General features: G+C 46.5%; 1 protein-coding gene across 6 annotated transcripts in view; it reads right to left on the bottom strand.

The window, feature by feature from the left end:
- Positions 1-10,090: 10,090 nt before the first annotated feature.
- The window catches only part of LCLAT1 (lysocardiolipin acyltransferase 1), a 205,422-nt gene continuing 192,503 nt past the window's right edge, over positions 10,091-23,009 (bottom strand). For all 6 annotated transcript variants that reach the window (XM_065589347.1, XM_005289545.4, XM_065589350.1 and 3 more), the window contains one exon: positions 10,091-14,271. In XM_065589347.1, coding sequence (XP_065445419.1) covers positions 13,769-14,271 — 503 coding nt within the window. In that variant the 3' untranslated portion in view covers positions 10,091-13,768. The remainder of the gene's footprint in view (positions 14,272-23,009) is intronic.

Genomic DNA, 23,009 nt, shown 5'->3' with positions numbered 1-23,009 from the left:
TTCCCCACAATAGCGAGACCATTCCCCTGCTTATGCATGCACAATATAAAACTGCAAAGGGGTGTGTGCTTTTTGGTCTATGTTTGTATAACACCTAGCACAATGGGATCCTGATCCATGACCGTGGCTCCTAGGAGCTATTGCAATACGTGTTCAACACCATCACCACCACCACAAAGTAAAGAGAGAGAATTGATTATTTGCTTCCAGCCATTCTGAAGGCCCCAAGAGTTCCTGCAGCCCCAACCATGAGTACCTTTCTGTGTGGGAAATAACTCGAACTCTCCAATATAATGGAGATGCCCCTGCAACTGCGAGCCACTGCCTGCAGTTTGGATTCAGTCTTGGTCCACAGGCAGCACTCCGTCGGAAGGCCTGATTCAAAGCCCACTGAAGTCTTTCCATTGACTTCAATGCATTGGATCATCTGAACCTTGGCCAGATAAAACCCAGTGTTCCTCGGGAGCCATACTGCTCCTATTCTGGTCAGCATTTAGAGCAGATGCTTCCCCTGGATTCGGTGGCTTTACCTTCTGCCAATCTGCTGGGCAAAACTTCGTTCTAGGCTCATCTACTTCCTTATACACACTCTGCGTCCCAGCTAGCGCCATACCTCCCATCTGGCAGTTCCCTGGATACTTTGTCTTCTCGCCCATATATTGTTTTTCGCAGGTTAACAACATCCTACCTTGAGATGATTCCTGTTCACTTGTTACTGGGTTGCATCTGGTTACAGCACTCTCCTCACTCTTGCTCCTTATAGTTTCTCAGGGGACAACAAATTCTTGTTCGGTTTTCTTGGCCAGGGAATATTATCATATCTCTGAGCCTGGCAGAAGCTGCATAACTGGCTTACAGGCTTTAAGCTTCAAGGTAAACAGGCCGTACTAGTCTTCATAATATGGTATCTTCTCAAATGCAACCTGATCAGACTTCTCGTTTCATGTGGCTCCTTCCAACTGGTCTGAGCAGCTGTCAAAATGACTGTAGATTATAGTATACAGTGTAGTTGTAGCCGTGTTGGTCCCAGGATGTTAGAGAGACAAGATGTGTGAGGTAATATAGTTTATTGGACCAACTTCTGTTGGTGAGCTTGTCTCGAAAGCTTGTCTCTCTCACTAACAGAAGCTGGGCCAATAAAAGATATTACCTCACCCACCTTGTCTCTGTAGGTCATACGGCATTCCCAATATGACGGGATGAGGAGGCAAGTAGACAGATGCATTACCTACATCAAGTCATAGCAAGATGTAGGATGCTGTAAAATGAAAAGTTTCCTGTCAGCAAAGTTAGGAGAAAGGAACATAGATGGCGCTAATCAGTTTCCATGTTTGTTATGAAACAAAGGCTGTCGTGTTTCCTAAATGAGATTAATCATACCCAGTGGTACCACAGCCTAAAGAGAAAGTCATGGCCCATTTCTATTTGGGGTCAGCAGCTTGTGTTCTGTAGAGGAAATACAACCTACAGGCTTTCCTCTGGGGATCTGCACTGAGATGTGGAGCGACAGGCACTGTGGCACTGATATAGTCACCATACCAGTATCTCCAGCAGACTTATTAGTACAATGCTTCAGGCATCTTACATGTTTCTTTGGTGCTGGCCACTGGTCAGAGGCAGGATACTGAACTAGATAAACCCACCAGTCTGATCAGGAATGAGACTTCCTATGTTCCTAAGAACTAGGCAAATCCCGCACTTTTCTTGCAAACGTGTGCCATCAGTTGATGTAGGTGTGAAACATTAAAGACTTCCATGGCCTTAGTAGCTGGGCAACCTTATTGTTTTCAGGAAACAAGATGATACTAAATGGTTTTCTCTCACCATCTAGGGTGCCCCACCCCCAAGAATTGTACAATATAACAGCATCATGTCCCTCGTTCACTTAGTCACTGTCAAAAAGTACACAGGTAAATACTCCCTCTGCATATAATTCAGTCCTGGAGAACCTGCGAAGAGCTGTGATTCTGTCTTCCCCCAAAGGGAGAAGTTGATTAGAGGTGAAATGGAAACACATTTATGACACCTTTCATCAAAGACGCTTTTATGAGTATTTATTTGTATAATGGTAGTGTCTACAAGCCCTATCGTGCTGGGTGGGTACAAATAGCAAGGTACCGTCCTGCCTTAAAGGGCTTGCTAGCTAAGTAGACTAGACAGTTGGGGAACTGCTGCACGAAGAGACTAATCGACTTGCCCAGGGTCACACAAGAAGTGTGTGCAACAGCCAGAAATTGGACCCAGAGCTCCTGAGTCCCAGTCCAGTGTCTGAACCTCTAGATTGTTTTTCCTCTCTAATGTCTATGAACATCGATCAAACTTCACAACATTCATGTAAGAGATGGGTTAGCCTCAATTTATAGATGGGCAAAATAAGGCCCAGAGAAGTTTAGAGTCTCATTTTTCAGAGATGCTGAGCACCTAAGTGACCTCACCGTGGCTCCAAGTACCAGTACCCGAGATGGGACTAGAACCCAGAGTTGTCTTGACATCTAGTCCCCTGCGCTACGCACTAGGCAGTGTCCTTCTGGAAGCTAAACCCCTGTTTAAATTCTCCACTGTGCTGATTCAACGTGCAAAATTAACATTTTCCCAATTGCTGGATATTTGACTTTCGCTCTGCGTGTGTTATGCAATCTTGATAAATATAGATTCGCTTAATTAATATCCTGCCTAATAAGCACCTTCCATGCTCTGTGCGCCGTGCAGGGGAATATAAATGGGAAGTACCTATGCCAAGCGTATGAAGTGATGCCTCGCTGGCTTTTCGAATACCTTACACTTTCTATGACTTCCTGTCATATTTACCTAATTAATGACTCAGTAAATTTGGCATCTCTGGCAGTACTCCAGGTTCAGAGTTATCTTTGTGCTCTGTGCAGGAGCAGCAGAGCTCATGTTGGAACGGGACCATGAATTCTATAAGCTGATTGATTAAGCTGGGTGACTGACAGCAAGATGGAAAATGGAAACACTACAGTTCAAAGCAACAGAGGGTCCTGTGGCACCTTTAAGACTAACAGAAGTATTGGGAGCATAAGCTTTTGTGGGTAAGAACCTCACTTCTTCAGATCTTGCATCTGAAGAAGTGAGGTTCTTGCCCACGAAAACTCATGCTCCCAGTACTTCTGTTAGTCTTAAAGGTGCCACAGGACCCTCTGTTGCTTTTTACAGATTCAGACTAACACGGCTACCCCTCTGATACTTGACTACAGTTCAAGTGTCTTACAGGGACACTGTTGAGTGTTTGTTTGTTTGTAGGGTTCCCCACACTCTTCCCTAAACTCCCCGGTGAAATGCTTTCTCCCGAGTTTGGGAATACAATTCCTCTACCTCCCTTTGTCTACTTCTACTAGGCCAAGATTGATTTCATTCCCTGTTTTTAAATGCAGCTGAAATGAAAAGTGACCTGCAATAACTTCCAGACACACAGGCAAGCTGGGCAGCTTGGACAAGCATAAGATACACAGCTAGGACCAGGAGGACACTGTAGTATCTGCCTCTAGAGCACTTTTCGTCGAAGGATCTCAGAATGCTTGACTAACATTAAGCCAGCAAGCCTCACAAATGCCCTGTGAAGTAGGGAAGTATCATTACCCCCCATTGAGCCAATGGTGATGCTGAGGTACCAGTTTAGACAGTGAGCGACAGAGCCAGGAACCTAACACCTTATTAATGCCTCCTGCAAAGAAAACAATCTCTCAGCCACCTAGAGTGCAATAGTCTGGCCTATTCGGAAGACACTTGACATCTGGCTTGTCTATTTAGTCTATGGGGCACATTTGCTCTCTCTGTACCAGAGAGGTGGAAGGAAAGGGTGTGCCCCAAGTTCCAAGGCCCAGCCCTGCCCCTATGTAGAGCTGCTGCCAGGCAGCTCTAAGTTACACCAGTGGAGGGTTGGTGGAGAGGAGCTCTGCCATCCACCTTCTCTAGCCCCCATGCTGAGGGAGGTGGTGCCAGAGGCGCAGGTCCTGGAAATAGCATAGATGACTCAGGGACTTCCCTTACGCCAGGGGAATTCTCTCCGGGGCATTTGCAGCTGTGTTACCGCACAACAGTGCCACCTCAATGGCTCAGAATCTAACTGTACAAGCCCACTGGGAACTTTGGGTAATTACGCACCACAGTTGCTCCCTAATTTGACCCTTGGGCACTTGTTCAATACTGACTTAGAGGGAATATTGCCTCTTTTGGGGCGGCATTGACACCACTTTCTGCAGCATCCTGGATTTTCACTTGGAGATCGCCATCCAAGCAGTGACCAAGCCTGCTTAGCTTGTAAGAAGTGCTGAACTCACCATGTGTAGGGCTAAGGCTGCAGAAATAGCACACTATCCCTTTGCTGGTGCATTGTTCTTTATTACCCACATACAGTATATTGACTGACTCTGACGTCAGAACAGTCCTGAGGTCAGGTTTTCCCTTGCATCCTTATGAGATCACAGTTAGCTATGACACAGCTTTGCTGCAGAGGCCAATAAAGATTATCTAGTTCCCAGTGATTAATCCTCAATTCGGGGATGGACTCTCCTTTCCCTCTGTACCCTTCCCCCACTATTATTCTTCCCTAAAGACTGGGGCAGGAACTTAGTCTCTGAAATTGTACAAGGAGTTTAGCCACAACAACAAGAAGGGAGAAGAAGAAAAGCAACACTTCGTAAGGGCCTGGCTCAGAGCTTCTCTCTCAGACCTGATGTACAACAGCTGTACTCTGCCAAGTCATTGAGCGATGAACACCGCAGCTGAGGTTTCAAAGGGAAGTTAGGGACAGTTGGTCTTTCAATGACATGTCAGTGGGAGTAAATGATTAATTCCCTTAGGTTCCTTTGGAAACGCCAGCCTACATTTCTATGGGGACAACACAGCCCAGAGCAGCAAACCATTTTTTAAGCTTGCTACATAAATGTACATGGATAATTAATGATGACCTGCCAAGGTGCTGCTTTTATCGGTCATCTACACTAGTAATTGTCAACACAGTATTGTAATCTGCCTTTCCGAATCAGGCACCCAGCTTGGACATTGTTTTTGTGGAGACCGAGCAAATGATGAAGCACTTTGCCTTTGTCTCCACTGAGCTGGGTAGTAAGGCCCCCTGCCTCCTCTCCTCTTGACATTTTCTTTCCAGATCTTGCTAATAATATTGCATCTTACAGATTTTTTTTTCCAAGTCAGATAGTAACAATGTAATGGGCTAAAGTTTATTATTCTCGCCCCCAATTTCCTGTGCAAATCATTGCATACAAGAGGCAGGAACATGTTTTTGCCTACCAAAAGAGGGGGAAAAGGAGCAAATAGAAAGGGACATTGCCTAGATTGTTAGGTGTAAAAAAAGACAGTTACCTTTTCCGTAACTGGTGTTCTTCAATATGTGTTGCTCATGTCTATTCCACAGTAGGTGTGCATCACATGGTTCAGGACATTTTTCTGCAGGTCCTCTGCCTCAAGCCCCATTCGTCCAGTGAGGAGCGCCACCTCTACACGCTGGATGTGAGATGGGCTCCGGCTTTCTACCTGGAGTGAACTAAGCCGTTCAGAAAGTCCTCGCAACTGTTCATCGCCTCGGCCGAGCGCATGAAGGGTCGGCGATCTCTACTCAGCGGTTCTCCAACTGGATCACCTTGTGCATCTGTACCTGTTATGGCCTGGTGGGAATCCCTCCACCACCAATTGTGAAGGTGCACTCTACTTAGGCGCAGGCCTTGTCAGCTGCCTTTTTGGCCCAGGTCCCCATCCAGGACATTTGTAGGGCTGCTACATGGTCTTCAGTTCACATGTTCACCTCGCACTATGCGATTGTCTCCCAAACCAGGGAGGACGCAGGGTTCGGCAGGGCTGTGCTCCGTCCCGAGAATTTGGGAACTCCTACCCACCTCCAACAGATATAGCTTGGAATCACCTACTGTGGAATACACATGAGCAATCACTCAAAGAAGTTGTCAGAGTTGTCTGGCAAGAAGGAACTGAGGGTGGGGGGAGCACGCAGCGCCCCTTATACTGCGCCATGTAGGTGCCACTCCAGGGATTGCTGGGGTGCTCCTCTATGGGTACTGCTAGGGGAAAAACTTCTGGCACTGGTGCACGTGGCAAGCATGCACACCTACTGTGGAATACACATGAGCAATCACTCGAAGAATTGAACTGCCAAGACAAACAATTTGAATCCTTACCAGGATCTTCACTGCATTTGAACATTTTAATGAATTCTCATGACACTTCTGGAATTGGTTTTGTCCCCATTTTAAGGATGGTGGAACTGAGGCAGAGCAATTAAGGCCTCAATTAAACCAGGCAGAGCAGCAGGTGCTTAACTTTAAGCACATGTTAAAGTCCAGCCCTGTGCAGCAAAACATTAAAGCACATGCTTAAGTGTGCTGTTGAAGCAGGGTCCAAGTGACTTGTCCAAGGTCACACAGTTGATTGCAGAACTGGGATTAGAATTTGGGGGGGTTTTGGCCTCCAGGCGTGTTCCCAGTCTACTAGACCCCTCTGCCTCTCAAGAGGCCAATGAAATTTGGGGCTGAAAAAGAAGCAGCAAAACCGCAGACAAGATGAAGGCCAGACGCAGAATTAGAATCCTTTCGTCCTCCTCTGCAACTGATTACCTCATTCACTTCCTCCCCATACTTTGCTTTTTCAGTAGCTCTAACTATTAATCTGTTTAGTTCATCGTATTAATCATTTTTCTAACCAGCAGAGTATTTTTTGCTCATCATCAAGCATTCCTCTTGCTGGCTGATCTGCAGGGAAAGTGACTTAAGGGGAGGGACTACTGCAGGCAAGTAAGGGCAACGAAATCATTCGGGGTGTTATTCCAGAGTCCAGTCACTGAGGAACATGGCAGGTAGCGTCATTCATGCTTTCTCCTTCTAACCCCACAATGCATCTCACTCCCTGCTCCATCCACCTTCTCCTCCTCCTCCCCCTGGATCCTTGTCCATGAAGACACAATGGAGCAAAGCAGCTTTTGTCTCCCTTTGATGGCTAGAGGATGGGGAGCGGGAGCCAGGGCAGTGGGGAGCTTTTGTCCTGCCGGGTCCTTCCCTCTAAAGGACCAGGGGGTTAGTTCTTCTTGCAGACCAGGGGAAGCTTTCTCTTGCCCTCTTCTCCTCCCCACTAACAGACAAGGTGAGATGGAAACTCAGGCCCACTGGTTCTGGCCGCCAGAAATGTTGTACTCAGCACTGGTCTCCACATGTTCTCACTTCCCTCCAACCCAGGATCTGCTCCCACTAACCTGATACATACTTGGGCAGGGTTCGGGGCAGGAATGGAAGAAAATGCATTCACCGCCTGATGCTGTGTTGATGAGCAATCCTTGTTGTAGGAGTGCCAGGCCTGCTAGCACCTGTCCCCAACTCCCATGCAGAGGTAGCACATCCTGGGGGCGTCAGATAGTCCCTCTCTCACTGGTTCTGGTGAGGATGCTTTTAGAATATTGCACACAGTTCTGGGAACCTCAGTACCTTACAGAGAGACACACAGTGGAGGATACCGAGAAAAAAAGCAACATGTAGGGGCTGGAAAGATTGACTTATGAGGAAATATATGTAAAAATTAAGGACCTGGTCCAACTCCTACTGAAGTCACTGGGAGTTTTGACAGAGATTTCAAGAACAGCAGCACTGAGCCCTCTATATGTACAGTTTGACTAAGCAAAAACATAACAGTCGACAGCTACTTGACCAAAGGTGAGAGAAGACTCTCTTGGCATAGTATAAAGAATTACAAAGTAGGGCCAAGTATTACATTTTTTTTTAAAAAGGAAAATTTAGGCTGATTATTAGTAAAAGTTTCCTAATGGTGAAATCAATGAGGCTGTGGAATAGTCTCCCAAGGGAAGTTGTGGACCATGTAAAACAAGAATGCAAAGCACATGGGAATTAACTATAGGGAACAATTCTGAGCTAGCAGTGAGGCATGAAAAGAACAGGTAAGAGAGTGTCTGGCTCATGCCCTATTCCCTTGCAATAAGTCAAGGAAAAGGTTGGTTTCCTTTTTCATATTTAATGCTGTGGCAAAGTTTTTTGTTTAACTAAAAGAAATGTTACTGGAGCCCCATTGGCGATACTTAGAATACAGGACAGTTGTCAGTCTCAGTGGCTTGTTCGTCCTGACAATCTAGGCAATCTTTCCAACCGAGTTAGAGATGGATGTGGAGGCCCGCTGTCACCTTTGTAGGAGTTTAGCTGCCAGCTGGCTGCAGACTCTTGCACATACCTGTGGTTGGGCAACTAATAGGAACCAATTTTTTCCTCCCTCGTCGGGAAGCAACCAACTCCTGTGTGCAGAGACCAAAATCTAAAAATTCATCTGGGAAGCACGTCTGACCTAACCAGTTTCAGTCAGAGCTGACGCTCCTGGGGATTGAAGGGCTCATCTACTACTGGGATGGCAGCAAGGAATTTTAACAATAAGAAGGGTTTGGGTGTGTGGAAAGCGGGACCCCCGGGGCTACATCCGTTTTCTTGAATGTCATGTGAAGCAGATGACCTACAGCATCCAAGATGCTACTTGAAACTGAATCTACGCTGAAAGGGTGGTAGCAATATCTTTTCAGAGGTGACAACCCAGTCAACGGTGTAGCAGCAATTGCTTTGTGTTATTTGAATGCTCTGAACCTGTCAAAAAGTCCCAAGTCATTCAATTTTATACCTGTTTTTAAAATAACTAGGAGGTCCCCGTTCTTTCCATTTTCAATCTGGTATATGGCTACTTGAGGGGGCAGGACACTTCTAGTGTGGAATTGCCAGTCATGGCTGCGGCTAAGGATGAGTTTTGCTCTTGCCACAGAGATTCAACCCCTTTGTTTCATACAAAGAACACAGTGTATCCTCCTCAAGCACTTACTCTTTGAGTACTGAATTAGTTTTCTGAGACTTTACAGGTAAATTAATTATGAGTTCAAATGAATTAAAAATGAATTTTTAATAATTTTAGAACCTTTTGTCAGACTTATTTTTTGTCCCTGATGCTACTGGTAACAAGAAGAAAGACCTTTTTAACATCCCACAGTGAAAACATATTGAAGTTTCATGCATAGGATACGTCTGAAACGAGATCTGTATGCCGATACCCAGCATGTTCTTCCAGGCCACAGCTGTTTCCTAGCAGTGTTGGTGTCTCAGTCCTGGGAACAAAACTCAAAAATTGGATCTGTGATTGTGGGATGCTGTGTATTCTTTTGTGTTGGGTTTCCACAAACAAGTTAAAAGGAAGACCTTAGGTGAGATCGTGTCTCTTCGGAATAGGGGCTGCAACCTGGCGCACTCCAGATACACATGCACCAGGGTCTCCCTCACGCCGCAGAAGGTATATAATGAAATATCGCAGGGGTCGGCAACGTTCGGCACGTGGCTCGCCAGGGTAAGCACCCTAGCGGGCCGGGCCAGTTTATTTACCTGCTGACGCGGCAGGTTCAGCCGATCGCGGCCCCCACTCGCCGCGGTTCACCGTCACGGGCCAATGGGGGCGGCGGGAAGCGGCACGGGCCGAGGGATGTGCTGGCCGCGGTTTCCCGCCGCCCCCATTGGCCCAGGACGGCGAACCGTGGCGAGTGGGGGCCGCAATCGGCCGAACCTGCCTCGTCAGCAGGTAAATAAACTGGCCCGGCCCGCTAGGGTGCTTACCCTGGCGAGCCGCGTGCCGAACATTGCCGACCCCTGAAATATCTCAACAGCCATACCCTATTGACTGAGGCCCTTAATAGCAATCACTCTCCATTAATAAAAGGCTGCAGGACTGGAGAGAAGGTTTGTCCCTTAGGCCTGGTCCCCACTAGCCCCCCACTTCGGACTAAGGTATGCAAATTCAGCTACGTTAATAACGTAGCTGAATTCGAAGTACCTTAGTCCGAACTTACCGCGGGTCCAGACGCGGCAGGGAGGCTCCCCTGTCGATGCCGCGTACTCCTCTCGCCGAGCTGGAGTACCGGCGTCGACGGCGAGCACTTCCGGGATCGATCCCAGAACATCGATTGCCTGCCGCCGGACCCTCCGGTAAGTGAAGACGTACCCTTAGAGATGTATGTGGAATACTTTCACCTGATAGAACTGATATTACACCTCAGAAAACAATTAAATGAAACATGTAAATGTGCTAAGTCTTTATTGTTGCTGTACAGAAAGTAACAGATACATGGCTAAAACATTCTAACGTATCGGTGGACTTTGAAAACTAAGGCTATTCTGTAGATTTGTTGTATCCCAGTGTTTGTTTTCATACAACGCACTTATAAAATGAAGCTATAAAAACACAGATTCCTTTTTGGAAACATCTGAGATTGGTGTAGTGCACAGAATTACAGACTACATTTAGTATGATCAACACAACACCTTGCAGACCCACGTATGGTTCCTGTGTTACTAACGTTCAACGCAAAAAAGATCAGTCTCAGTCCGATGAACGAGCTGGGTGACAAACACAGACTGAGCAGTTCAACCTTCTGTCTGAGCAAAGAGAAACAGATCCACAATTCTGATAAGAAAACATTTGAATAAGGAAAATGAACAGCACCCTTAAAGGCAAGTTAAGCACATCATTTATCTCAAGAAATGTGTGATCTAACGGACATGTTAACCCAGTAGAGTGACTATAAAACGCACCAGGGCATAGCTATTGGGAGGAAAGAGAACAGTAGCTCTGAGAAATTGTGCTAATGAAGTGAGAGGTCTCTTGCTGCCAATATGCTTCCCTTGAAAGATCAGTGTGTTTGATTCCCAGAGCACCAGAGCCTTCCAATCCAGCAGTAATGAAAACATTTCAAAGGAAAGAGATGTTAAAAAGAGAGCGGTCTAGCACTTTGTGTGTGTGGAGTTTCAACTAAACAAACAAGGCGGAATAAAAAAACGTCTCTTGGAAGATGGCCAGGTAAAAGTGAATTTTCAATAAGAAGGGGAAAATGAACATTTTCCCAAAGAGTTTTCCCCATTTTCTGATTAGATCTATTGAGCAAGGTGTCTCCTGCCTCCCACCAACTTTCTCCTTTTTTATTACCTGGGCTCCAAACAATTTTTCCTTCTTACGTCTCTAATTGATCTGGAAATAGATGTGGCTTTTTGGTTAATCTCCACCTTTGTACATCAGTCTCAGAAATGAGGTCAACTATGCTTCTGAGAAGTGGGGTTTTTACTTAACTTGTGCAACTCTGTGTTGTTGGGTCAGGCAATCCTAACATGTAGTATTTACCAGTCCACTAAACTTGTGGCTCTTCATTAAAAAAAAAAAAAAAAAAGACACAATGGTGAATACACGAAAGAGAGAGTAATTCAAGTTACAATTTGGAGGTTGGTTCCCACAGTAAGGGTATATTTCAAATTTGGCCTCAATGGGATGTATAGTGTCCCTTTAAAGGCCACTGTTCAAAATTCTAACTCTGTAACAAAATAGACTTAAAAAATGTAGTAGAAATGTGAGCGAACAAGACTCCAGTTTAGGTTTCGGATTCACTTTATGACATCCCAAATGTCATGTAAGGGCAGAAAGGAATGCAGCTGGTCTGTGTGTTAGTGATGTGAAGTCTGCGCTCTGCAATCCTCACTTGGGATCTACGTTACGGCTCTAGGAGCAGGCAATCATTGTTATTACAGGCGTGAATGAAGAGCCCAAGTCTTGGACAGGTAAAAAGCCTTTAAATTAGACAAAAAAGACTTTTTTTTTCCATTGCAGGATGTGAGATAGCTGGAAGTGCAGGGAGTTGAACCAAAATTGAGTGTTATCTTAAAGAAAACGATGGGATTTAAATGTAAACAGCAACCATATTTTTGCTAGAGTGGAACTGCATTCAAAACATCCCCCCCAGGGCAGAAAGACTGTCCTTTGCTGCTGCATTCATGACAGCGCAATGCCAGCCATCAAGCTATTTATTCATGCATTTCTAAATATAACAAGAGGAAGTTTGTTACGAGACTTAAGCCTCAATTAGAAGCCATTTTTAGAAAAGAAAAAAGATTTTAAAAAAATGCATGGAGTAAAACAGATGGTTTCAAGTACTTGTGCATAAAAACTAATTAGTCGCTATGAGCAGGGATTAAAAACAGCTGTCACCTTGGAAGGGACAGTTAAATATAGGTAGGCAATTTCATCCAACAGTGGCCCTAGATTCAAATGCACTGAAGAACATGCCTAGTATTGAGGTTTAAAAGAAAAAGGATTTGTCTGCAATGATGAACCAATATTTGAGTGGTTCAGTTTTGTACATGACAAACTCTTCATTGCAGATGTCTAAATTTCAAAGTAATAACTCCACATAGTGAGCCAGATTACCTTGATATAGCACAAGCATTTTCAGACATCTTTTATGCAGCAAGTAGAAAGTGTTTAGTAAGTAAGGGGTATTCTGTGGCACTGGAATATACAAAGCAATGCACTGTTTTGAGGTTGACCACCAAAGCCAAGCGGAGGAACTGAAGTGCTGGAATTGTTTATTCCATATATTTCGCTGCCATGAATGTTGTTCCTATTATGTGACAAGGAACCAGCCTCATCAGAAAAATCCAGCATCCGCTACCTTGTAAGGGTTTGAAAGGCCTAAAACCTTTGATTTCTCTGACTTTCCACCAATGCCGCATAAAAGGAGAGGACCTTGGATAAATTTTCTATGGGAGAGTCTAACCAGTGAAAGATTGTGCAGAGGAGTGGCCTGAGTAGAAGAGGAATGACGTGAGTGGGTAGTCAAGAAGAGAAATAGTGTAGCTTTATTGTCCTGTGCTGTGATAGGCTGAGACACTTCTCTTGTCATATAACTATAGATAACCAACTGTGACCCTGGCTGAATTTTAGACGGTTGCACTGATGTGCATACAGAAAAAAGCAGTCTTCCTACTGTAAACATTAAAGATTAAAACGATTAGGGAAACATTTTAAAAGCCAGAGTAGCAGCTTCAAATAAAAGACCTCTCACCTTCTCCAAAAAATATGTATTGTTTTCAGACAGGTTTCTTCTATAGGGAGAAACTGTTAACATCTGCCAGCTGTTTAGCAAATACAACATGCCCCCAGCTGGTTTTGCTTCAGCAGAAGGAACAGCTCTAAGTACTACAGTATCTGCAAGTCTCCCACAGGTAAGGGCTATTACACAGGTGACAGCCGTACAGAACATTGAGGGAGCAAAACCTAGAAATGTAGGTCTTGCAAAAAATCAATTTAGAGTCAGAGTGGGGCAGAGTGGATGGCCCTACCTGCACCACAACATGAGATGCCCAAGTTAAAATCCCCATCTAGTTTCTCACTTCTTCAGCTAGGTTGGGTAGCAGTATGCTCAGTCATGTTTGGGGAAGTGTGGAGGAACAGGGTTTAAAATAATGTGAACATGTTAGGACTGCACGTGTGCACACGCGTTAGTCGTTAAATGAGCAAGTCTGTGCTTAGTTTAGGCCAACGTGATTGTACGGGAATCACAGATCTGTCTCCCTTAGCTGACCAGTTTGGATCTGCAGTTTTAAAAAGTTCAGTGTACCTCACATTTATTAACATCCTAATGATTGTTAAATAATCCAGCAAGTTGTTTCATAGCTACAGTATGCTGCAGTTGCTAGCTGCTTGCAAGAGCAATATAGAAATTACATTCAAAGATAAAAACTATCATTTTCACACATAGCAGTAACTAGAATGTCTTTTTCACAGAATAAGTGCAAAATGTCTTTAACAAATAATGGCGATAGTAAAAAAAAAAAAATTCTCATGCAAAAAACGCTTCCCTGTTTACAAAGTCTGTGGTAAGTCTCAAAAACATCCTTTACCTCCCTCTCCCATAACAGCACTAGACTTGTTATTCTGTTTTCCTGCCATATCCATTCTGTCGTTTATTAAAATATCGGTGACGTGCAAGTTCAATTATTTCCAGCCCACCAAATATTTTTTGTTGCACAACAAAAATGACAACCGCAGTCACACAATACCATCGCACAAAGCTGTACAAGTACAGCAACACAAACATAGCTAGTGTGAACAACGTCCAGTACAGAAGCGAGATGCATTTAACCACTAGGACCCTGAGCTCAGATTTACAAGGTGGAATTATGCTTCGCCCTGTTACATCAAAGTACTTTTCACCTTCGTAGAACAACTGGAGTCTCTCTTCTTTCTCTTCCCAACGCTTCTGGCACCAGAGCTGCAGCTCTTCCCTGGAAGTTGGCAGAGTCTGTACTGGATACCTATGGACATGAAAATGTATCTCCTTTGGGAAGTTTCCATTCAGAAGGTGCTTCTCTGTTTGTGGAATGTTTTGAGGGTATGCCACAGTTATATCATGGATAGCATCAAGGTTATTACCTACAAGAAACATTTTTGAGAACAAGATAAATATAGACACTGCAATGGACAGTTTCTCTGACAATTACCACTGATTAGAGCTTCAGAGTACAACTGAAAACTCAAAATCATGGTAGAATTCTCAAAGATTCATTAGCAAGTACAGAGTATTCTACTTATATAAATATAATATTTTAAGGGTATTTCCTAATCACCGTTCTATTTTTTTTGTCTCTGGGTTACAGCAAAAACCTGTAGGGACAAAATAACATTCACTAGAAGCAATATTAATCCAGGATTCTAAAACAGAATAGGTAAAAGGATAAAGTCTTATTTCAATGAGAGATTAGGATACACATGCCTGATCTTTTTCAAGTCAAAATAGGGTTCAATTCACAGTTTTTTATTGTGGTCACATACTTTTTAAGAACATTCATCACTACATTGTAAACTGAAATTATCTTTGACCTAACAACTGTAACACATTGTACAATAACTATAATGATTGCAAAAGAATCCAGTTTAAAGTTTGACTCAGAGCAGTACAAGTACAATCCTAATTTATTGCTGGTTTTGGGGGGAGGGGAGAACATACAAATATACAGCAGAAAAATGATCAGAAGTTCATTAAATCAGGAGTCCCTTTACTGCATTTAGAGGATGGGGGACAGCTTTGCAGGTACTGTACTGCAATTAACACAGCCCCTTTACACGTAAATAGTCAGTGCTCTGAGTGCCAGCTAGAAATGGCCTTTGCTAGAGACTGAGGACTCTTCATGGCATTCCAGATCTTGAGAACCCAACACAGGGCTGGCCTTACCATGAGGCGAACTGAGGTGGCGGCCTCAGGTGCCAGACAATGGGGAGGGGGGAGGGCGCTGTTAGGAGCCAGAGTATATAAAATTGTGTCTGCTGCTGGTGCATATGTATTCTCTCTGCTCTAGATGCACAGAGATGGTGGAGTTAGGGTGACCAGACGTCCCGATTTTATCGGGACTGTCCCGATTTTAGGGGACTTGTCCCGCGTCCCGACCTTACATCGGTCGGGACGCACTTTGTCCCGATATCGGGGGACCGCGGCAACCTGGCACTGCCGGCACCGCTCACCTCTTCTTCCAGGCCCTGGGGCAGCGCAGCTGAGTTCCCACCGGCCGGCAGGCGCCTGCAGAGTGCTGCAGCCCCACTCCCCAGGCACGTACAGAGGCAGGGGTGGGGCTTGTAGGCGCCGGCAGTGTGGGCAGTGAGCCCCCCCCGCCTCTGCCCCCCTCAACCCGACCCGCGCGCGAGCTACGCGGACAGGAGCCAGAGGGATGCTCCCTCCTCCCCCCGCCGCCACCTGCCCTGCGAACATGGCTGCAACATGGCCGCGCTTCTCCCTCCTGCTCCTCGCCTAGTCGCCCTGCTCCTGCCTGTGCAGGGGCCCCTCTGCTTGGCCACCAAGCACCTGGACCGGCACTTCGCTGAGCGCAAGCGCTACACCGACCCAGAGTGCAGCAGTAAGTGGGTGCTGGGCACTGGGGTCCCTGGAGGGGACCTTCCTTCTGGATGCTGAGGCTAGCACTGCGGTGGGTGGGGGGGACTGTGCCAGGCAGGCTCTGGGAGGGAGGGCGGCGGGGTCCAATGCCGCTCTGGGTAGTCCATGCGGGGCAGGGTGATGATGCTGCAGCAGCAGCCCAGAGAAAGCGAGGGATGGGAGACCCATGGGGAGGCCGGGGTGGAGGCAGTGCTCTCGGGGCCGGCCCTTGGGCGGGGCAATGGGGCCGCACCTGTGGGCACAGCGCACGTGGGCCGCGATCTGGCCGCGAACTAGACGCTTCTTCGGCTCTTTAAAGGGCCAGTAGCCTGGCGTCCCGTCGGGCGGGTTCTCCCACACGTGCCGGCCCAGCCCCAGTGCGGGGTGTGAGGGGAGGCGTGTGTTTGGCCATCGGCTCCCCACCCCCGTCTGCAGCGTTGGTACGTTCCGAGCGGAGCGGGAGGGGACGAGTGGTAGTTGGCAGAGAGTGGGCGGAGGGAGGGGGCTGGGGGACGTGGCCTGAGTGCACCCTATGGCGCAGGCCGGGGGCGGCAGGATCCAGGCGCGCGCAGGGGAGGGGCCGCCCGGGGCCCCACCGCAGAGTGCGGTCAGTGTGCGCGAGGCAGCGGACGGGGTGGCTTGTTCCTTTTTTTTGCTCCGGCTTTTTTTTTTTTGGTGTGGCTCCGCCCCCCCGGGCGTCCCGATATTTCACTTCTGTCATCTGGTCACCCTAAGTGGAGTGCTGTGCTGGAGGAAGGAGGGCACAAGAGACATAACAAGTAGGCAGGAGAAAAGGTGAGAGGGAATAACAGAAAGAAGGAGCTGCAGGGAGAGAGAGGAGGAGGAGCCTCTTATGTACCTCTCTAGCAACCCCAGGAGCCTGGAATGATTAACACCAGCTTCTCAGGGAGCTTTCTGTTTCCTGCTGCTTCCCTGAACCCACTTGAGGAGAACAGGCAGTCAACTGAAGTAGTAGGAGCCAGTTAGGCCCTTAAGACGCTGATATCTTCCCTCACTCAGGCCCTGCTACCAGCCTGCTTATTTGTCCCCTTCAATGGAGTGTGGAGAGCCACTATAGCTGGCACAGAACAGCAGTCATGAGTGAAAGAAGAAAACGCCCCTCTGGGGCAGCAGTCAGAAAAATAAAGAAAGGAAGGAAGCTTTTCTATCTAAGCAGGAAGGAGCTCTCCTCAGATACATATGTTTATGGTGAGCCTTCCGGCCCCAGTGAGGATGTGAGTGGTGAGGAGATGCCTGATCTTCCAGTTAGAGTGCAGGTGACCTGGCAGCTACTTCAGCATCCATATCTCCATCTCAAATGGATGTAACCAGGCACATTCCTGAAGAAAAGTGCAGATCAGAGAAGAGTGTGGTGGAGTTGCAAGAAACAGCTGCTGCTGAGTTTAGTTCCTTAAGTCTAGATGATCCAGGACTGTGGACCCACTTGAGCAATGCCTTGTACTGCATTGGCCACAGCAAGTGAAAAACTTCATGTTCCCCAAAGACAATGAAAACAGAAGTTTCCATCCAACACATTAAAGGTGGGAAATCCCCAATGGTGACAAAGTGGAGAGGCCATGGCTTATGTACTCAAAAACCCAGAATGCTACATACTGTTTTTGTTGCAAACTCTTCCAGTCTAATGTTCCAGCCACATTGGGTTCTACAGGAACAAAGGACTGGAAAAATCTGGCTAGAAATCTGGCATGCCATGAGAAGGCAGCAAATCACCTGAGAGCATTCCATAGGTGGAAAGAGCTTGAGATGAGACTAAGGTTAAAGGCCACCATAGATGATCAGCATCAAGAGAAGAATTAGAGTCTCTTTACCAGCAAAATGTTCTGAAAAGGCTCATTGCCATTGTGAGAATGCTTGCTACCCAAAACCTAGCACTGTGTGGCACTTCAGATCAGCTGTATGTGCCAAACAATAGAAACTTCCTTAAAATTGTGGAGCTGATGACTGAGTTTGATGCTGTACTCCAGGAGCATCTAAGAAGAGTCACCACCCAAGAAATGTACACACACTACTACCTTGGAACAACAATTCAAAGCGAGATCATACAGTTACTGGCAACAAAGTCAAACAGAAAATTGTGGCAAATCTGGAGCCAGCAAGATATTACTCTGTTATTTTGGACTGCACGCCTGACATCAGCCGTACGGAACAAATGACTTTAATGGTGCGTTTTGTAACAACAGAACCTAGTGAAAATGTCTCTGCAATGGTGACTGTCAGAGAGCATTTTCTAGAATTTTATTGACATTGATGATACTACAGGAGCTGGTATGACAAACGTGCTTCTTAAAAAGCTGGAAGATATGGGAACTGCGATAGCTGACATGAGAGGTCAGGGCTACAATAGTGCCAACGTGAGAGATAAAAACGGAGGAGTGCAGACACGGATCCGAGAATTAAACCCTCAAGCTTTTTTTGTCCCATGCAGTTCTCATTCATTGAACTTGGTGGTCAGTGATGCAGCATCAGCTTCTAGTGAAGCTGCTGAATTTTTTTAATGTAATTCAAAGCATGTATGTATTTTTTTCTGCATCAACTCATCGATGACAAATTTTGAAACAACATCTGGGAACAGCCTCTCTGACACTGAAACCACTGAGTGCCACATGATGGGAAAGTCGAGTGGAGGCGATAAAGCCTATCAAACACCAAATTGGGAAGATAGATGATGCCATAGTTGCCATTATGGAGGATAATGCTATGACAGGAACTGTTCGTGGGAGAACAGTGGCAGAGGGAAATGGAATCACCAGAAACATACGTAACTTCAAATTTCTGTGTGGCTTAGTGTTGTGACATGACATACTGTTTGAAATAAAATGTTGTAAGCAAGAGACTCCAAGATGTTGACCTTGATATATCTGGAGCAATGGAACAACTGAACAAAGCAAAGTCATACCTACAGTCTTACCGGTCAGACGAGGGATTTCAAAACGTTCTGAAGAGTGCACAGAAGTTGGCAGAGGAACTTCACACTGAAGCTATTTTCCCACCCATTCAAGAACACAAGAGTCACCAAAGACAACATTTTGATTACAAGGCACGGGATAATCCCATAAGGGACCCGAAACAACAATTCAAAGTTGAATTCTTTAACCAAGTGCTAGATTGTGCAATACAGTCAGTCGAAGAACATTTAATGCAGCTCAAGGAAAACAGCAGTATATTTCGGATGTTGTATGATATTCCAAAAGTCCTCATTATACTTGAAGAAGACCTACACCAGCAATGCAGGGCACTAGAGACAGTGTTGACACATGATGACATGCGCCCTTTCAAGATACATTTCAGCAGGATCAACTCCAAAGGCTGTTCTGGAATATATGTGCACAAATAAGATAACCACCCTCTTTCCAAATGCTTTTGTTGCTCTGCGCATACTTCTAACACCTCCTGTAATAGTTAGGGTTACCATATTTCAGCAAGCAAAAAAGAGGACGGGAGGAGCCCCGCCCTAGCCCCTCCCACTTCCCGCCCCCCCAGAACCCCCAACCCTCCCCCCGTTCCTTGTCCCCTGACTGCCCCCTCCTGGGACCCCTGCCCCTAACTGCCCCCCCAGGACTCCACCCCCTATCTAAGCCTCCCTGCCTCTTGTCCCCTGACTGCCCCAAACCTTATCCACACCCCCACCCCCAGACAGACCCCTGGGACTCCCACGCCCCATCCAACCACTCCCCACCCCCTGACAGCCCCCCCAGAACTCCCAACCCATCTAAACCCCTCTGCTCCCTGTCCCCTGACTGCTCCGATCCCTCTCCCCACTCCTGCCCCCTGACAGCTCCCCCCCAGAACTCCCAGCCCCCCACCCCCCGCTCCTTGTCCCCTGACTGCCCCCTCCTGGGACCCCTGCTCCTAACTGCCCTCCAGAACCCCACTCCCTACCTAAGACTCCCTGTTCCTTGTCCCCTAACTGCCCCCTCCTAAGACCCCCCCCCAACTGCCCCCCAGGACCCTACCCCCCCTACCTGTACCCTGACTGCCCAAAACTTTCTCCACTCCCCCCAAAAAGCCCCCCCCCGAACTCCCGACCCCCCCCGTTTCTTGACTGCCCCCTCCAGAACCTCCCTGCCCCTTCTCCTGCCCCCTGACCCCCTTACCCTGCTGCTCAGAACAGGGTGTTGGGCTCTGTGCGAGCCGGACACGTGGCTGCGCTCCCCAGCACAACAAAACCCGGTCCCTGGCCCTGCACAGTGCTGCCGGAGCCGGGCTGCAGGGGAGAGCTGCTGGCTCAGAATGCAGGGAAGGGGGGGGGGCGGAGGAGGAGCTCCTCTACAGCTGCTCCGGAGTCCAGCCCGTGACTTTCCTGCAGCCCTCCCAGCCGCTCGCTCTGCTCTGCTCTGCCGGGGGAGGGGGGAAATCCCGGACATTTTGAGTTATTTACAAATTCCCCCCGGACGCTATTTTTAGCACAAAAAGGAGGACATGTCCGGGTAAATCCGGACGAATGGTAACCCTAGTAATAGTTGCCATTGGAGAACGCAGCTTCTCCAAGCTGAAGTTAATAAAAACACATCTATGCTCCACAATGACACAGGAGAGGCTGGTCGGCCTTGCAACTGTCTCAATAGAGCATGAGCTGGCCCAGAGTGTGGACCTTCAGGAAGCAGTTCAAATCTTTGCAAACAAGAAGACACGGAAAGCACCACTTTGATTATTCAAATAGATAAAAATGCATGTTTACACTATGCAGACAAGAAAAGTTACATTTGCTGTTCAGGCGTTTGAAAGTTAAGTGTTACTTAAAATTTTTGAACAAGGTATATTAAGTTGTTAGTTCTCCTTTATTGGGGTAGGTAGCAGAGCAGTACCACGAGAGGAGTAGAACAGGAAGAAGGCCGAATTGAGACCTTTCAAAGTTTTGGCCCAAGCGAGGGGGTATGGGGGCGTCATTTGAGCTCCCCGCCTCAGGTGCCAAAATGTTGTGGGCCAGCCCTGACCCAACAACAAAGTACAAACCTGGGAGATAAACAAAGCTTTGGTTACACCGGGTATAGCTAAGTATTTGAATGCACTTTTAAAAGCAATTGTGGATTAGCAATTAAAGGGGGACATTGACAAAAGGACCCAGCCCTTTGATTACTATGTCTAATCAAATCAATCCGCTTGCTTGGACAAATGTGATTAAGATGAGTTTTACTGCTGTACCTGTGCATTAATACTAATTTTTAGAACAATGCACTATTCCATATATCCTCTCACCCTGCTGCTTCATACCAGACAACATTCTTTTTAGATTTGATAAAGCAAACTTGGCTAGTCTAGAACTGATCTAAAAATAGGTGCCCAGTGCACTCGACATGACATTAAAGTTAAGTTCTGCCAGCACTGTAATTTATCAGGTGTTGCTGCTTTTATTTTGTTGGTTGTTTCAGAGCAGAATAGGTTGAGTTAGAAACTAAAAAGACGAAGGGTCGTTAGTGGGTGCAATAACTATGACCAGATCTGTATCAGAAGAAAGGCCTTAAGGCAAGAGTGCTTGAACACCACTGCTCAATGCGAATCCAACTTAGGAATGGACCCAGCAAAACTCTTAACAGGCGAATACTATAACAGTTGAGAAGTGGTGTGCCAAGTCTTCATTTATTTATTGTAATTTAAGGTTTCACGTGCCAGTAATACATTTTACATTTACAGGGGCCAGCGGGCGGAACCCCAGACCGGCAGCGTGGGTGGCAAACAGCACCCCACACTGGCAGCGGGCTGAGACGCTCAGCCCGCTGCCGGTCTAGGGTTCCATCCGCTGGCCCTGCCAGCCAGGGTCTTGGCCACCGGTCCCGCTCAGCCCGCTGCCGGCGCAGTGTTTCATCCATCCAGGCCGGCAGCGGGCTGAGCGGAGCTGACGGCCAGGACCCCGGCTGGCAGCAGAGTGTCACTAAAAATCAGCTCACATGCCGCCCCCTGTACTATACCAAGGAAGAGATACCATCCAACTGAAGACACAACAGCTCTCCATTCCCCCCCATCACTTCCACCATGTGTCTGCTGAGCAATCAGTTTGCCATTATCACCCTTTCTAGATGTCATGATGCAGATGTTTTTAACAATCAAGATACTGCACAAATAATAGATAATATTCCACACACATTGTGACATCTAGTTTTATTTATTGCATCCTGCTGTGTACTAGCCTTTGCTGAATATTCATGTAATATTACTGATGCCCATTCTGTTGTTCTTACAAAACTCTTCACTACTATTTTGTTAAATTCCCCACCTGCTTTGTTGCATCATGTCTGACATTAGATAGGTTTCAGAGTAGCAGCCGTGTTAGTCTGTATCCGCAAAAAGAAGAACAGAAGATGCATCCGAAGAAGTGGGCTGTAGTCCACGAAAGCTTATGCTCTAATAAATTTGTTAGTCTCTAAGGTGCCACAAGTCCTCCTGTTCTTCCTTTTGACATTAGATAGAAACCTTCAGAGCAGAAACCAGGTCTTATCTATACTTCAAAGTGCCTAGCATGCTTTTGGTTCTGTACATTAATTATATAGTGCAGATCTCAAAGTATTATATACAGATGGGATCAGTAATGTTTACCTATGATACAGAGGGGAAACTGAGGCAAGGAATGGCTAAAAGACTTACCCAGTGACTCAGGCCAGAACCCAGGTTTCCTGACTCCCAGCCACATGTTTGAACTACTAGATCACTGTTTCCCCAACATATCACGGTGATAAGCACATCGGAATTACTTCAGAAGAAATGACTCGGGCACTTCAAAGACAGGCTCAGCATAACAAAAAGCATAGAAACATATCAGATATAGGAAATACAGACATATATGATTTAATGTGCAGAAGGATTAGAGCCTTCTAAACGTGTCCCTTGTCTCGGAGGTTTTAATTCTCTGGCAGGGCAAGCATGTGGCGATGACAATTTCCAGCCAATTATTTAATAGCTATTGAAAGGAGCGTGCCTTCTCCTACTATTATTTGCAGTAAGCTGCTGGAGCTACATTGCATACTTTAACAAAAAGGTTCTGAATGTTTTCCACTGATTCATCAGTGAAATCTATTAACATGAAAAGGGCAACACTATCACAGCCAAGTGGTATCTGAATGAACCTGCTTTCAAATTTTACTGCAACAGATAAAGTAAATCCCAGAAACTAGAAACATCCTTTGGAGGGGGTGAAGCTCCTTTAATTACGGCATCTGGGGCCAGGGTCGGTGCTACCATTAAGGCAAACTAGGCGGTTGCTTAGGGCACCAAGATTTGGGGGCGCCAAAAA

Source organism: Chrysemys picta, chromosome 3 (assembly GCF_011386835.1).
Source record: "Chrysemys picta bellii isolate R12L10 chromosome 3, ASM1138683v2, whole genome shotgun sequence".
In the NCBI taxonomy this organism is placed as follows: domain Eukaryota; kingdom Metazoa; phylum Chordata; order Testudines; family Emydidae; genus Chrysemys; species Chrysemys picta.
The sequence above is the reverse complement of the archived record's forward strand: the minus strand, read 5'-3'. Positions and strand labels throughout refer to the sequence as shown.